General features: G+C 46.7%; 1 protein-coding gene across 5 annotated transcripts in view; it reads left to right on the top strand.

The window, feature by feature from the left end:
• Positions 1 to 15,340, top strand: part of LOC144943498 (5'-AMP-activated protein kinase subunit gamma-2-like) — a 142,363-nt gene that overhangs the window by 62,276 nt on the left and 64,747 nt on the right. For 4 of the 5 annotated variants that reach the window (XM_078870996.1, XM_078870997.1, XM_078870995.1 and 1 more), the window contains one exon: positions 5,177 to 5,385. In XM_078870996.1, coding sequence (XP_078727122.1) covers positions 5,177 to 5,385 — 209 coding nt within the window. Of the gene's footprint in view, positions 1 to 5,176; positions 5,386 to 9,435; positions 9,565 to 15,340 lie in introns of those variants that run through there. The other variant, XM_078871000.1, reaches the window with a different exon arrangement.

Raw genomic sequence — 15,340 nt, 5'->3', positions numbered from 1 at the left:
AAGAGCCAAGAAGATTAATCTCTGCAGTCACGAAAGCTTTAAATCGAAATTGAATTATTATTATTATCTTTAGAGCTGCTATTTGTGTTTTAGTTTGTTGTCCGATTAGCACGGTTGAGAAGACGTTGAACACACACTGATACACACGAACTTCAAGTTCAGTTTCATGTATTAGGTATAACCCTGTGAGCCATGCTGCTCTTGACTCGGGTGCAACCGCAACAAAACAAAAACATGAACAAGAAACATCTTAAAGTGATTCTTGATTTGAAGCTTTCGTGACTGCAATGATTCATATTCTTAGGTTTTTTTTCGGTAAAGTCACGTAGGTAAAAACATTAAAAAGTAAAATAAAATAAAAATAAAAAATCACAACGTTTCGGAGGCAACACAAGCTTCCGTCAGGTGGTACCGTCACAGCCACGACAGCTGTATCAAGTAAATGAGAGATTGCAGGAGTTACCACTGCGTTTATATAATGGTTGGAGAAGGTGGTGGGGCAAGGGCCGCATACTTATTATTAATATGGTAAGGTGAGGTTTGAGACTAAGAACAGACTGCATTACAAAGGCTGAGCCTTTGTTATGGAGAGGTGCGGTTTGTGACTCAACCTGTAACAAGAAGACCACCACTAAACATGGTTAAACAGTAATGTTTGTCTGTCAAATAAGATTGGCAAATAGGTGTAGTTAAATCTTTTTTGCATGGTTAATCACATCTTTCCAATGATTACTCAGTTTGTAACCGTCATCACGGTTGAAATTATGTATGTGTTTGTAATAAGGCTCAGCCTTTGTTATGCAGTCTGTTCTTAGTCTCAAGCCTCACCTTACCATATTAATAACAAGTATGCGGCCCTTGCCCCACCACCTTCTCCAACCATTATATAAACGCAGTGGTAACTCCTGCAATCTCTCATTTACTTGATACAGCTGTCGTGGCTGTGACGGTACCACCTGAAGACGGAAGCTTGTGTTGCCTCCGAAACGTCGTGATTTTTTATTTTTATTTTGTTTTACTTTTTAATGTTTTTACCTACGTGACTTTACCGAAAAAAAACCTAAGAATATCTTAAAGTGACTACACGCAACAGAAAAATGCTGGAAAAAACAGCAAAGTCTTCCAGAAAAAGCACCGTATTTCATTTCTGTGTGCAAAAATCCCAGTGGGATGCAAGTCAAACAATAACAACCAAAAGACAATGTAGATTAAAGTTATCGGGCCAACTCTGTACTACAACAAACAAACATGGCTAAACCAAAACGTTTTCAAAATCACCAAAATAAAGCTATAAAAGCAATGTAACAGTGATCATAGGAACTGTGATTAAAATTTAACAATAAACGATATACATAACATGTACGACCAAGCCAGAGTTGGCTGCAAAGTTTGGTCGTACATGTTAGCTGTTAGCCCATTAGGGGGCACAGGTGGTGCATCGGCCAGTCATCTCAGTCGACCCGTGACCTCTGGGTCCGCCCCGTGACCTCTGGATGTGCCCGTGACCTCTGGGTCTGCCCCGTGACCTCTGCGTCCACCCCGTGACCTCAGCGTCCGCCCCGTGACCTCCTGCCAGCGGGCGTTCGACACTTCACGTGGCCTCAACGTGCACACGGCTTGGCACAAGCGTCCGTGGGGACGTCACCGCCACTTAGTGGCGAATGGTGGTTGTTGTTATTGTTGTTCTGCGCTGTAGGGGGCGCTGCGGCACCGCTGCACGAGAGAGTAACACTCGTGGGAGCTGGGAGACGCCTTGATGGTACCCTGCAGAGGGGTTTCCTGCCACCTGACGACCTGGGAGATTAGTGCCAGAATGATGTGAATTCTGTATGGGCAGAAGACAGAAGTGGAAGCAAATGACGAAACGAGCTGTCTGCCCCCACGGATCGAGATCATTATGATAACGATGCCACCTGTCCCGGTTTGACCCGGAAAATCAGATCTTTGGGGCCGTCCATAAATGACGTCACGCACCTAAAGGGTGGGGGGGTTCAGACATTTGTGACGATGTGTGACGAGGGGGGGGGGGGGTTTGAGAAATGTGACGTCACATCAAAATGCGCAACTTTAAATAAATATAGACAACACGTTTTACTTAATTAATCAGACTTTTTAATAAATGTTTTCTCTTACAACATCAGAGTGCAGCGCCACATTAAATACGCACTACAATGACAATAGTTTAAAGCGATTTGAAGCATGTTTTATTTTCAAAATGGAAATATGGTTTTGGGGGGGGGGGGGCAGAGCTTTGTGACGTCATATTTGAGGGGGGGGATCTGACTTTTTGTGACGCCGTGTGACGAGGGGGGTGGGGGGGGTCAAAAATCCTCCAAAATCGCGTGACGTCATTATGGACGGCCCCTTTGGCCATCTGCGTTCGGGTGGAAGAGAATTTATTCGTCCCGAAATCTGGTACCCGTATTGTTGTCGAACATTATTGCGGCTAGTTTACTGCACAGTTCTGATAGACCTAGGCCGACGGAGAAATGCGTCTGGGTTTGGTCGACAGTGGAAAAGGTGGCAACCTCAGCCCTGCATGTTTGTTGCATTCTGTACTAAGCCCCTGCAGGTGGAAGTAAGCCCATGTAGGATAGGGATGGAACTCGTGTCCGTGACTCGTGTTGTGGTTTATGGAGTATGGAGAGGGCCAAAATTTGGACAACGGGTGAGCACTCAGGGTTGATGGTAGTTGAGGGTCAAGACTACAGTTAGGGTTACACTTGGGGTCAAATTAGGGGTCCATTAAACAGGGGACAATTAAACAGACATGAGCATCGTGTAACTTTTGAACCGGAGGATAAATTTGACTCTTGTTGTATCTTGCGCACAAAGACAAAGATGCTACTGCAGCCATACAAGCTGTTTGGTCAAGTGCTGTTTGGTCAAGTGCTATGAAAGCCAGAATGGGCGCAGGAGTGAGTTGTGTGGGCAGCACCATGCCCGGGCCATCTTTGTCTTTCCAGTGTTGATTTTTACATACCATACCAGGTATACATTTAAGGCTGAGTCGACCTAGGGGAGGCCCAGAATCGGTTAAGATGTAAATCGTCACGGAGGTTGGCTGTGGCTGAGAATCGAACTCAGGTGACTGGGTTCAAAGCGACGTGCGCTAATGGCTGCACCACCGCTCCCCGCTTTATCTTACAAACGCACACACGGATGCAAACATCCAGAGGGTTGCAAGTGTCCTTTGATATTCTAATTCCAAATTCGGGATTGGAGCCAGAAAACTGTCATGCTCTAATCTGAGCTAGGCTGCAAAGTGCAGTGCTTTTCGGTTTGTTTCATATACACATTACGACAAGGACGTAATTATAATATATATTGGGGGGAACACACCCCCCCTATATTCAAATATGCTTCAAATTCCCCCCCCCCCCCAATATATTGCTATAAAATAGATTTATGTTTATATGATTGTGGTTATGGTTGTATTTTATAAATCCCTAATCTCTGCCACTGTAATACAATACACTATTAGACATTGTAAACTTTTTTTATATAAAAAGTCAATCCTATGTGTTAGTGAATTTTTAAATATTTTAGGCAGGAAATTCATTTTCAAATTTAGATTTCTTTTTTCTGGGGGGGGACCCCCAGACCCTCTGAAATATTTGGTCCCCCGCAATGTTGACTCCATGGCTACGGCCTTGCATTACGAGGATAACACAAGAGTAACGAAGCGCACCCAACCCATTGCCATAGGGGTGTGGGGGGGTGTGTGGTTATGGCGGGTATTGCGGTGGTTCAGTCCAGTGGGATCCAGTGTTTGTGAAGACCCCCACGCATGCCGTTCCAGGCAGCCTGTTGGTTCAGAAGTTTCATAATGGCCATGTCGGAGCACTGAACGCAGCCAGGTGTGTGACTGCGGCAGGGAGCATGATTGTGCGTTCAAATCCTAGTTGTGGGAATGCTCGGCCCATCATCCCTCTGAGACCAATAACATTACTACTAATTTGTGGAAATCAACAGTGTTTCGCCTACTGATAGTCCCGAACCCTTAAGAGGAATGTGGAATTTGCACCGCTGGCGTAAGGACTTCAACAAAGGTGAGCGTCACCCAATGTTCGCCCGCTTGTTGAAATGCCTTGTTTTTGTAAAAAAAAATCCTTAAAATGCGGTGGCACGTTTCGCGTTGGCAAATGAAGTGAGACGATATATGGGATGGGACGTTGCAGTGGTGTGGTGTTAACGGTTGGCGCACTGAACGTGCAATCCAGAGATCGCCTGTCCATATCTCCCGGCACGGCAGTTGAACCGACGGGGCAAGTGTCTCGAATCCTGTCACACGCTGTCCATCCACCGATATGAGTGGGCACACCACCGTTTAATCGAATGGCAGGTCAAATATGGTGGGGGTAAAGTGTGAGTACTATCACCTCTTCCAAGACGATGTGGAACGGTAGGACAAAATGTACCCTTACATATCGGGTGCTCTTTGTTCCGTATCGTCGCGTATGTCATGTCCAGTCTTTAAACCCCACTTTGGCACGCGGTTTTTCTCTAGGTTCGCTGAATTAACTTCTATTTGTCGTCTTGATTTTTCCTCCTCTTGTCCTGTGTAATGTGTATATGTTTTTTTGTGAGGCGAGGTGCCTTGAGTACTTAGTAGAAATGTGCTTTAACAAAAAAAATATGTATTTTTATGATTTTATTAGTATATTCAAACCTGGAATGGACCTTCCGTAATTGGAAAGCTCAGCCTTAAATCCACTGCTAGATAAGGGCCTTCCCCACGCCGTGCAAGTCGTGTGGGTTATTTTTTTACTTTACTTCACCATGCTAGTCAGTGTGGGTTGGTTAAGTCGTGGAGCATAGACATGGGGGCATAGAAGTACAGTCCGACAATGGATTTTTTTCTGCACTGCCATCTGCTGCATCCAGTGTAGCAGCACATCCTCAAAGCTGTCTATGGCAACTTGGCTTGCATTCTGGTTGCCCATTCAAGCACAATCCTGGCTTAACCCTGCTTAGCTTTTTAGATACGACTAGATCTATGTCATTTGGTACCAATTACACGTATGCCACGCAGGATTTTCGTTGTTTGTTTGGGAGGTGCTGGAGGCTGGGTAGGCGCTGTGCGATTGTGCGGTCCTCCTCGGTTGAACAGCCGGACGGAGGAGGACCTTTTCCTACGTTGACTCGGCCTCAAATGTCTCTTTGTGCCATCCAGCGTCCGGCCCGACGTCGCCCCTGTCCCGCCCGCCCTTGGCGCGGCCGTTCGAGTCGGCCGAGCTGGAGATGGAGCGTGCGGCCTCGCGTAGACACTCGCACAGCTGCGTCCCCGAGCCACCGCCGCCGACGCTGGTGCCCCATTCGTACCGGCGGAGACCGTCGGCACCGGCCAACCGCGAGACGTGGGACGGCTTCCCCCACTCACCGGTAACGCACCGCACGCGCCCACGCTCGCGAGCTCTCGCGAGCACATGGACACAAAGACGAAGATTGCCCCCCCCCTCCCCACTGTAGCCTTCACAGACTTGAAACGAAGCTATTTTTTTATCTTACCAGGTAAGGCCCACTCAGCTCTATAGCTCATTTTCAGAAGCGACCTGGCCACAAATGATAGCTTGACGAAGTGGCTATTCATTTCGAAATGTATAGCAACCAACTGCTCTAAACTCATGATTCTAAATGTGGAGGGACAAACCGGAGGACCCGGAGAAAAATCCACGCGGACGCGGGGAGAGAGACTCGCAAACTCCAAATATACAGCAGGCATCGTCAGGGTCGGGATCGAACCCACGAACTCTTGCATACCAGGCGAGGTAGTTAACATCTCCTAGCCACCGTTATGATGATGAGAGAGAGAGAGACGCAAAGTCCAAATATACAGCAGCAGGCATCGTCAGGGTCGGGATCGAACCCACGACCTCCTGTACACCAGGCGAGGTAGTGAACATCTCCTAGCCACCGTTATGATGATGAGAGAGAGAGAGAGACGCAAACTCCAAATATACAGCAGCAGACATCGTCAGGGTCGGGATCGAACCCACGACCTACTGCATACCAGGCGAGGTAGTTAACATCTCGCCATCGTGGTGCCCTTTCGGGGCAAGCACCTATGAAGGCGGGTGGGTGGCCAGCACCACACCGGGCCGCCTTTGCCACTACAGAGACAGTGGCAATGGCGTGGTGCTGGCCACCAACCCCATGACGAGGGGCACACTTGCACGTGAACACATTGTGGTGCGGGAGTGCACGGTTTGCTACTTGTTGTGGAGAGAGAGAGGTTCGCGGTTTAAACCTGGCAGGCAACCCTGATTTAGCAATATTGTGTGTGTGTGTGGTGCAATATTGTAGCACTCACAATGCCAACTTTTTCTTCATGGTTCTTTCGGTAAAGTCACGTAGAAGGGAAATAATAAAATAATAAAAATGAAACATATAATGTAATATTATTATTATTTTATTATTTCAAAAATAATAAAAATAAAACAGATTATGTTTTATTTTTATTATTTTATTATTTCCCTTCTACGTGACTTTACCGAAAGCACCAAGAAGACGAATCCCTGCAGTCACGAAAGCTTTACATCGAAAAATGCCAACTTTGTATTATGGCCACATTGAGGCTGTGGCTATGTTGTGAATGTGTGACCCCAGTATACGTTGGGCAATCGCTGGGCCAATATTGATCGGCCAACGTCGATCGGCTAAGGTTGGGCCGACGAGCAGCATTTCTGTTGGCCCATGATGTACACACAATGAATGTAATGGTCATTAGCCTAACTTCCTCCATTTCATATACTTACTCAACAAAGGCCGACTTCCTGTACACTGAAATGTCGTAGATTATCAGGGGGGAACGTATGTGGGGGGGGGGGTGTCATGGGTAGAGGGGGGGCAGGCGACAAATCGTTATATGCATACTAACGGCCAAAGCATTGACCAACGTTGGTCCAACGTTTGCATGTTCACTGGGTGATTGTTTAGCAGCACACTGCTCACAGTTACTTACGCCTAAGGGGGCAGGGTGGATCATCATTGTACGAGGTGTATGGCATTGTGTGTGCGAGTTTATGTTCAGTATTGTGCGAGTACGGTGCACACACTGCAGCGTGTGTCTACATGTGAGCGTACCATGTATGATTTGTATGCGATCGTTATCTTTGTAAAATTTTGTTTTTATCTCGTTAAATCATCGTTGGGCCATATGTCCAATCGGCTGCATATCAAATAATTTCCCCACACCCGAAGCGCTGCGCCAAAAATGAACAAACTAAAAAAAAGGGCGCTGTCTTTCTTTCTTTCATTCTCCGTGGCTGAGACTGAAACAACCTTTGTGTGCCTCCGTGAGCCCTTCTCGTTAATAAGTTAGCCTTTAACACGTACGGCGTCGGCTCCACCACCCCCACCCACCGCCACTCTCACCCCCAGTCCAAGCGTGTGTGACACTCGTGCCTTGCTCACATTGCACGGAGCCCTCCTTACTCCACGCGCGTCCCGTGCCAACCGAAAGCTCAACTCGCTCGCAGAGAAAGAGAGAGTAGGGGGGGGGTGGTGGTAGGGTGGTGGTGTTGGTGGGCCCCCTCGACATTTGCCAGGGGAGTTGGAGCGTTGACTGCAACACGCCGAGTGTGTTACCCGGGGGTTGTATAGCCGCAGGAGTTACGATACGACACGGGTGGTGCCTTTTGTGCTCGGCGTGCTGTTTAGGCACACCTGCCGTGCTACAGCGGGTACAGGTAGCGTTGCGTCCCACAGATGTATGCGACAGAGTAGCGTCCACGTGAATATTGTGCAGCGCTGCACATGTGCGAGGGCTACACGAGGCTGGTGTTTCCCATGACGGCACACGACTCAACACAGCCGTAGCCGTGCAGGTAGGTCATTTGATCACACAGGTGCTTGTACAGGGATTCTGGGGCTAGCCCCACTACACACGGAACGCAGGTGTATCAGCATACGGTCAGGGGTTAATATTTCATCGCACAGGTGTGTGTAGAGCTTCTACGACCGTCGTCTCTGAATTATAATAGACTACACACAGCTGCAGTGGTAGGGAAGTAACTTTAACTGTTACACAGGTGCCTGTGTATAGGTAAGGTAAGTAGCTATCATCACACGCACTGCTGTAGACACATCTGCAGTGGTAAGGGTAGTTACTTTAACTGTTACACAGGTGCCTGTATATAGGTAAGATAAGTAGCTACCATCACACGCACTGCTGTAGACACAGCTGTAGCACAGGTATTGCAGTGCATGTTCTAGACACTAGCAGAGTATTTGTAGCACAGTAAAGTACGGCGTAAAGTGTTATGTGGTAGCATTGTGTACATACTCCACTGTAGAAGTGTGCCCGTATATAGGACAGTAGACACACATTGGAATAGTGTGGTGCTGGATATTCTAGAATGTGTTTGTTAAGTGCTTTGTTCGATTTGCGCCGTACTAATTAACACTTGCATTATTACTGTATAAGGCAGAGCTAAAGCATATTGTAGTACTGTAGAAATAGTGAACTTAATCTACATAGAAACCACACTCCATCTGAAATCTAACTGCAGTGCTTATACATAGTGAGAACAACGCTTAAGTACTACACACGTACTATTGTCGTACCTAGAATGTGCATTAATATGTAGAACTCGCACGACATTATCACAACAGTGCTGGACACTGCACTTTACGGTGCCGTACTGCATCACATCCCGTGATTGTATTCGTAGCACAGTCCGTGGCTAGATAAAATATACAAGTCTGGCTGTTGCATAGGGGCGACAACTTTATACGTTCCTATTGCACGTTGACGCTTCGAGATACGGCATCTGCTATACTTGCGGAGAACTGAAACGAACTAGTCTACGCAGCTTCAACATAAGAGATAGATCGAATTAGGGGCAGCTTTACAGAGTTCAACTCGGCAGTACTTCTTTCTGGTTCTCTAGTACTACCATTTCTTCACGTACACTACGACACGTGTTGATGTTGTTGTTGTTAAACAGTGACAGGTCTTTGGTACTTGGAATCAAGTTTGGGGGGGGGGGGGGGTGAAACTCTCCTAAGGACAAACATACAACTCCCAGAAGTTCACTGCCTTAGATTTTCTAGTACTTGTTCTATCCCAGTTATACCATAGACATTGCACTTGATGTTGCACAGTGGCAGCTTATGCTGTAGTTTCCCACACATTCGCACAGGGCGACTCTAATCTGCACTGCTTAGAAACACAAAAAAGGCGTTTTTGCTTTTAACTAAAAAAAACGTAAGGAAAAGATTTAAATCCAGAAGTGTTAGTCTAGCTGTCTTAGCGGTAACTCAGCGGTGCCCCGTGACATCACCGGTGCCCTGTGACATCATCGCAGCTGCTTCATTCATTCACTCACTCTGCTGGTCAGCTTCGGCGAGCAGTGGGTTGGTGGTGGGGGGCTGTTCACCTAAGCGGGCTGTAGCATTGCAGGGTCAGTGGCAGGCAGTGGGGGGTTCTGGCCAGGGTGGGGGAGAGGCAGAGGAGCTCCGATGTCCGTGTTCAACACCAATCTGCAGACTCTGCAGTCGAGGGTGCCCAGCACCATCTTCCTGGGATGCAGTAACCTGGACGCCCTGCACGGCATGGAGGTGAGGTTGAGGTGCCCTGGCTCAGAGATTTTTAACTCCGGCAGGCTCTCGGTTATCCACGATAATGACGGGGAGGACGGCCGCGGATAATTAAAAATCGCGGATAATCCACAAATATCCATTTTCCGCGCATCTCTATGCCAAAAATCCACTAATATTGGTATAAATTATGTTTAAGTAAAATAATTGAGTTAATGAACAAAACAAACATTTGTAGTAAAGAATGTATTGTTCTTGTTTTATTACAAAAGTCCATACCAAATCACTCAAGATGACGATTTCGATTGTTACTCTTTCGATTTAGGAACGAATTCCAACGATCCGACCGATCGATGCACTTGCTCAGTGATGGTAACACTTTCCTGCTCCCGTACGGAAGACTCGGCCCACAAAGTGGATAAGAGAGCCAAGGGAATTGACATAAACCCAACTTCACCAACTGTTGTAAATAAATGCAACTCCTGTACTGCAGAGGCAATCACGTGGATTTCGGATTAACCGGAGCACATATTTGTTTGGTTTAAGCACGTGACTTGTAATAAAGATTTCCAAGAGTAACAATCTATAACTGTTTTTAGATTATTAATTTGGGCTTAAGGGAAAATCCATGAGTTATTTATGTCAAAATCTCGGATAAACTGCACTTGAATAATCAAGAGTCGACTATATTTTTATTTAATTTTACAAGGTAAGGCCCACTGAGCTATATACATATTTTTCAGAAGTGGCATGGCTATCACAAATGAGTAAAAATCCGCGCGACCCACGAGATGTCGGGGTGGTGGGACTGGCAGGTGAGGAAGGGGTAGGTGCGTTGTCTTTATGTCTGAAGGGCAGCGGTGTCTCAAGGCAGGCGTTTTTTCTAAATTAGGGTGTCTGACGACATGCGTTTGGAGGGACGTGTGTGTCTGCCTGAAGATGGGGTGTCTGCAAACAGTGATGTGTGGTCGTGTTGCGGTTAGCGCGCTGCGCTAGGAACCCGGCGACCCGAGTTCGATTCCCGCTAACCGCCAACCCGGGTGACAATTATCAGAAATGGTCCTGGGGCTCCCCTAGGTCGACTCAGCCTAAAATGAGTACCTGGTACAGTGTGTTAACATTGCCACTGGGGAGACGAAGGCGGACGGGCGTCGTGTTGGCCACCCACCCCCTCGTGTGCCGTGCCGGCCTTCATAGGTGCTCGCTAACGGCACTTGCCCCAACAGTCTGTTAAGGCTATACGGGGGATCTTTGTCTTTGTTTTGAAGTCAGTAGTGATAGCAGCGTCTGTGTTTAGACGGGTGTAGAGGTGTCTGAAGACGGCGTCTGTGCGGACAGGGGTGTCTGCTGACAGAGGTTCGAGATGTGTCTTGTCCTGGTGTCTGTCTACGTAGAAAGTGGTGTCTGATGATGGGTGGGTGGGGGTGTCTGTAGACGGGTGTCGAGGTGTCTGAATGAAGGCACTGTCTGTGGAGACGGGGGTCCAGAGTGGTGTCTGTTTGCATGTAGTCGTGAGAAATGTCTGAAGACGAGAGACCGTCAGAGCACCGTCTCATGGCAAGATTGTAATATTATCTGAAAACGGTGGGGATATAGATGTCCGTCTTGCGACAGTGGGGGGAGAGTCTCGGCGCAACCCAATTGTGTTGCCCTCCTTCCAACTGCGAATCCGGTTTGAACGAGACTGCAAGTGCCCTGTCAACATTTGCTCGCTTGCGTAGAATAAGCTTGCGCGCAAACACACGGCAGGTGCCCATTTTAAAACAACTTTGGATACAATGCTGGGTCGTGATATGGGGCACCTGAAAAGTAAGCAGTTCAATCGTGAATGGACTTGATTCGTTAATTAGTTTTGGGTTAGGTTGTCGTGTCGGTATAATGTATAATAATAACATCTTCTTGGTTCTTTCGGTAAAGTCACGTTGAAGGGAAATAATAAAATAAAAAAATAAAAAACATAATATTTGATGAAAATTTGTATTACTTTATTATTTCTCTTCTACGTGACTTTACCGAAAGAACCAAGAAGATGAATCCCTGCAGTCACGAAAGCTTTAAATCGAAATTTAATAATAACATGTTTAACTGTAACCCTCCACCACCTGACAGGGCCAATCAATTAAAGTTGTCACGTGGGCAAATATGCAAGGAACGTTGAAAAGCAATGAAAATGTCGACATATTTTCACGACATTTCGCTGGAAATTCCAACCAGCATCGTCAGGCGTTTACAAAGCTCTGCTCTTGTGTGAATGGACTTGCATATGAAAAGACTCGTGTACAATGCAAGCGAGCATTGAAGTGGATGGAAGAGTGAAGTTGAATAAGAAATCGCCGTGCTGTTCGACCGATTTTACGAGTGAGAATGACAAATGAATGAATTAATTAAACTTATTTGACCAATGGGAAGCTAACCGTTAAAACATCACATACCCTCAATGAAGAAGTGGCACTGCCCCTCGTTATACATATTTTTTTGCCTTTTATGGGCACGTTATTGACAAACGCGCGAAGATTTTTTTACGATTGACTTAACCTAAGCACCACTGCCAACGTAGTATCCCAAGAAAAAAATTACTTGTTTCGTAAAAAAATAATGCGTCTCTTCAAAAGGCACCGAACGGCACCTCAATTTTGAATTACAGGGGCAGCGTTTGTGAGCTCGATGCCGCCCTTTGCTGCCGAAACGACAATGTGGAGTGGGTGGCGATGTTTGTTAATGCGCGTAGGCATGGCAATGGGGCACACATACTGGACACGTACACACTGGGGGGTCTTGGCAAATCGAGGCTTTCGCTCTTGACGTGCACAGATGCCTTTGCGAGCGAGGCATTGATAATTACCCACGCCGAAAACGGAACCTTATATGGCCAAACGACAGTGGGGTATAACGAACGGGCAGCCAAACGAGCCTTGCCAAAGTAATCGTGGTCAGTGTATGCATAGAATGTTACTTTAATCACTGGACAACCAAAGGGTGACCGGGTTTGCTAGGGGGGTGGGAGGGCTTATTATGGAAGTAGTGGAGCGTTGAAGCCAGCACTGCTGACATCCAGGGTACGACGTATCCTGAGCCTTCACCCGTACAATATATGGCTGCGCAACAGACATATCGGTGATGGGTAATGGTCACCGCATAAAGGCCTTAGAGGCAAAGGGACTACAAAAATAAATTAGGAGTATTAGATTGGTTCAAAAAACCTATCTACGTGACTTTAGCGAAAGACCCAAAGAATATCAATTCCTGCAGTCACGAAAGCTTTAAGTCAAGAAATTAGGTCCCACCTGATGACGGAGACTTGTGTTGCCTCCGAAACGGCGTGATTTTTGTTTTTATTTTATTTTATTTTCATTAATTTTGATGTTTTACCTACGTGACTTTACCGAAAAAACCTAAGAATAAGAAATTAGGAGTGGCTGGGTGCCTCTACGTGGCTCATTTCAGTGACGAGGAGCCAGCACGACTTTGTTTATAACAACAATAACGATAGTTAATATGTTAAAGTGTCTGCTGCTCCTTGTAATTCCGGTGTGGGGAATTTAAGGCCTCCCCCATGCTTTGATGTTCATGAGGGGCTGTTTGACCTAACCTGCCCACACTGCTCACTTTGGGTTGGTGAAGGCAGGCACCAATACATGTCACTGGATGTTGGCCATGGCTAGGAATCAAATTCAGGTCACATGGTTCATAGCGAATTGCACTAACCACTGCACCACCACTCCTTCCCACCCCACCCACCCCAATAACAATCATAATGTCTAGCAATTCTTTATGACAGAATAACTTTCCAATGGAATCTCATGACCCTCGCACTGCGGCCGTGGGTTTGGATGCATGTTTGTGCTCCAGTGCTGTATCATACTGTGTTTGATATGGAAACGACAACCCCCACTAGCTAAAGAAAGCACACACACGCACACACGGGGGATAACGTGGAAAAATTCGTACATAGAGATCAGGAAGCAAACCGCTGTAGAGGAAGTCCTTGTTTAGCGTGGTAGATGCGTTCCTGAAATGTGCCGCGCAAAGCAAAATCCGCGTTGAGCGAGCCAACCGTGCAAATCAGAGGTGCGGGGGTATTGTCGGTACACCGGTGCAGCATAACACACCTGTCCCCATAAAACAGTCCATAATGAAAATTTGATCCGACATTCGTCTTTCGACTGCTTCGGCATCACGAGAACTGATTTCGACGCACCGCCACCACCCTGAAAGATTTTCTGACCGAGGGTTGCGATTCGCAGGAAAATAAATAATTATTGCGCAAACATTTGCATTTTTTATGTCGCCCACCACCGGTGTACCGCCAATTCGTTAAAATGTGGGATTTCCACTGCTGGTGAGGGGCAGCCAATGGGGATGAGTCGTGCCCAACGCTCATCTGAGCAGCAAGACACTGACTCGTCCTGTATTGAATATGCATTGCAATACAGACACACCGTGTAATGGGTTGTTAACAGTAGGTGGTAATGATGCATTGATTTAAAGTTTATTCTTTTTCTGAAGATGCGTGCATCAAATCGTGCTTGCGAGGTAAACATTTATTCTGATTTACGCAAAATATGCGTATGGTATATGTCGAGGTTACATTTAAATATTCGGAATGAACACAACCGTACGGAAACAAAGTACATCTGCAAAATTTTAAACGAAAAAATAAATAGTTTTTAGTTTTTTGCAATTGCATCCCCACTCCACCGCCCCTCCCCCCTCCACCGCCCCTCCCCCCCATAAATTATACCCCAATGTTTGGTACCGGCTTAGTATCCTGATACAGAGTACCCATTGGGATCTCGGGCGAGGGCAGCGTCCCCTCTCGTGGTTGAGAAGAGATTACTCAAAAGACAGTCAATAACTTTTTTCATCCATATCCATCTGCTGCGACCGCCTACCCAACCAGAGTCGACTTTCCGTACGGATGAGATTCGCGGGTTATCGTTCGGGTTCTTCCAGGGCACCTCACAATCCATGGCCAACGCTCTGGGGAGGCCGGGAAGGAGACGGACCATTGCATGCCACGTAAACAGAGCCTGTGACAGATTTTATCTCTTGTAAAAGGCTCAACATAAATGCGCTTTGAGGCGGCTGTAAAAGTGAAAGGTACATGGAATTCGCTACATGTTATTATGTATCGTTGCTGTTTACCCAGAACAGCTTGATCGAATCTTATTAATCGTGTGTTCTAGCGGATCCTGCCAATTTTTTTTGCAGTAGAGAACAATGGTTGTTCCGTGTAATTTTAATGTAGTAATTTGAGGTATTTAATTTTAGTTAATTTTGGCAAATTGGACGCGATGACAACTGCACACGCTGGACTACTCTTGCGAATGACGTCACGGAATCTTTAACGTCCACAATGAAGCAGACGGCACGTAGTATTACTACGGTTAATACAACCGCAGTATTAACCAGGGCGGCCGCCGGTTTCGAACCACAAACCTCTGCGTTACTGCTGGGCATCAGTTCGCCGCACCGGAGCACTTCGTGAACTTTTTTTTGGACTTGTGACAATTTTGCTGTCAAAGCCACTTAAGAGGTGAACGCATGGAGGAACTCCTCCAGTTAGCAAGGCCTCCCGCGTTAGATCAAAGAACAGGTGCAGACGGTGACAGCGCAGCTTTACCTTGGATGTCACTTCAATCGGCCCAATTTTACCCCGCGCGTTAAACCGGCCATGTGGCTTGGCAGTTGAGCGAGCCACCCGCAATCGGATCGCAATCAGCTCGCATTCATAAGGTGGCCGAGTTCAAATCCTGGTTGGGGCTTGACTCAGTACAAATGAGAATCACTTTGTAGG

Source organism: Lampetra fluviatilis, chromosome 31 (genome assembly GCF_964198595.1).
Source record: "Lampetra fluviatilis chromosome 31, kcLamFluv1.1, whole genome shotgun sequence".
NCBI lineage: Eukaryota > Metazoa > Chordata > Hyperoartia > Petromyzontiformes > Petromyzontidae > Lampetra > Lampetra fluviatilis.
The sequence above is the reverse complement of the archived record's forward strand: the minus strand, read 5'-3'. Positions and strand labels throughout refer to the sequence as shown.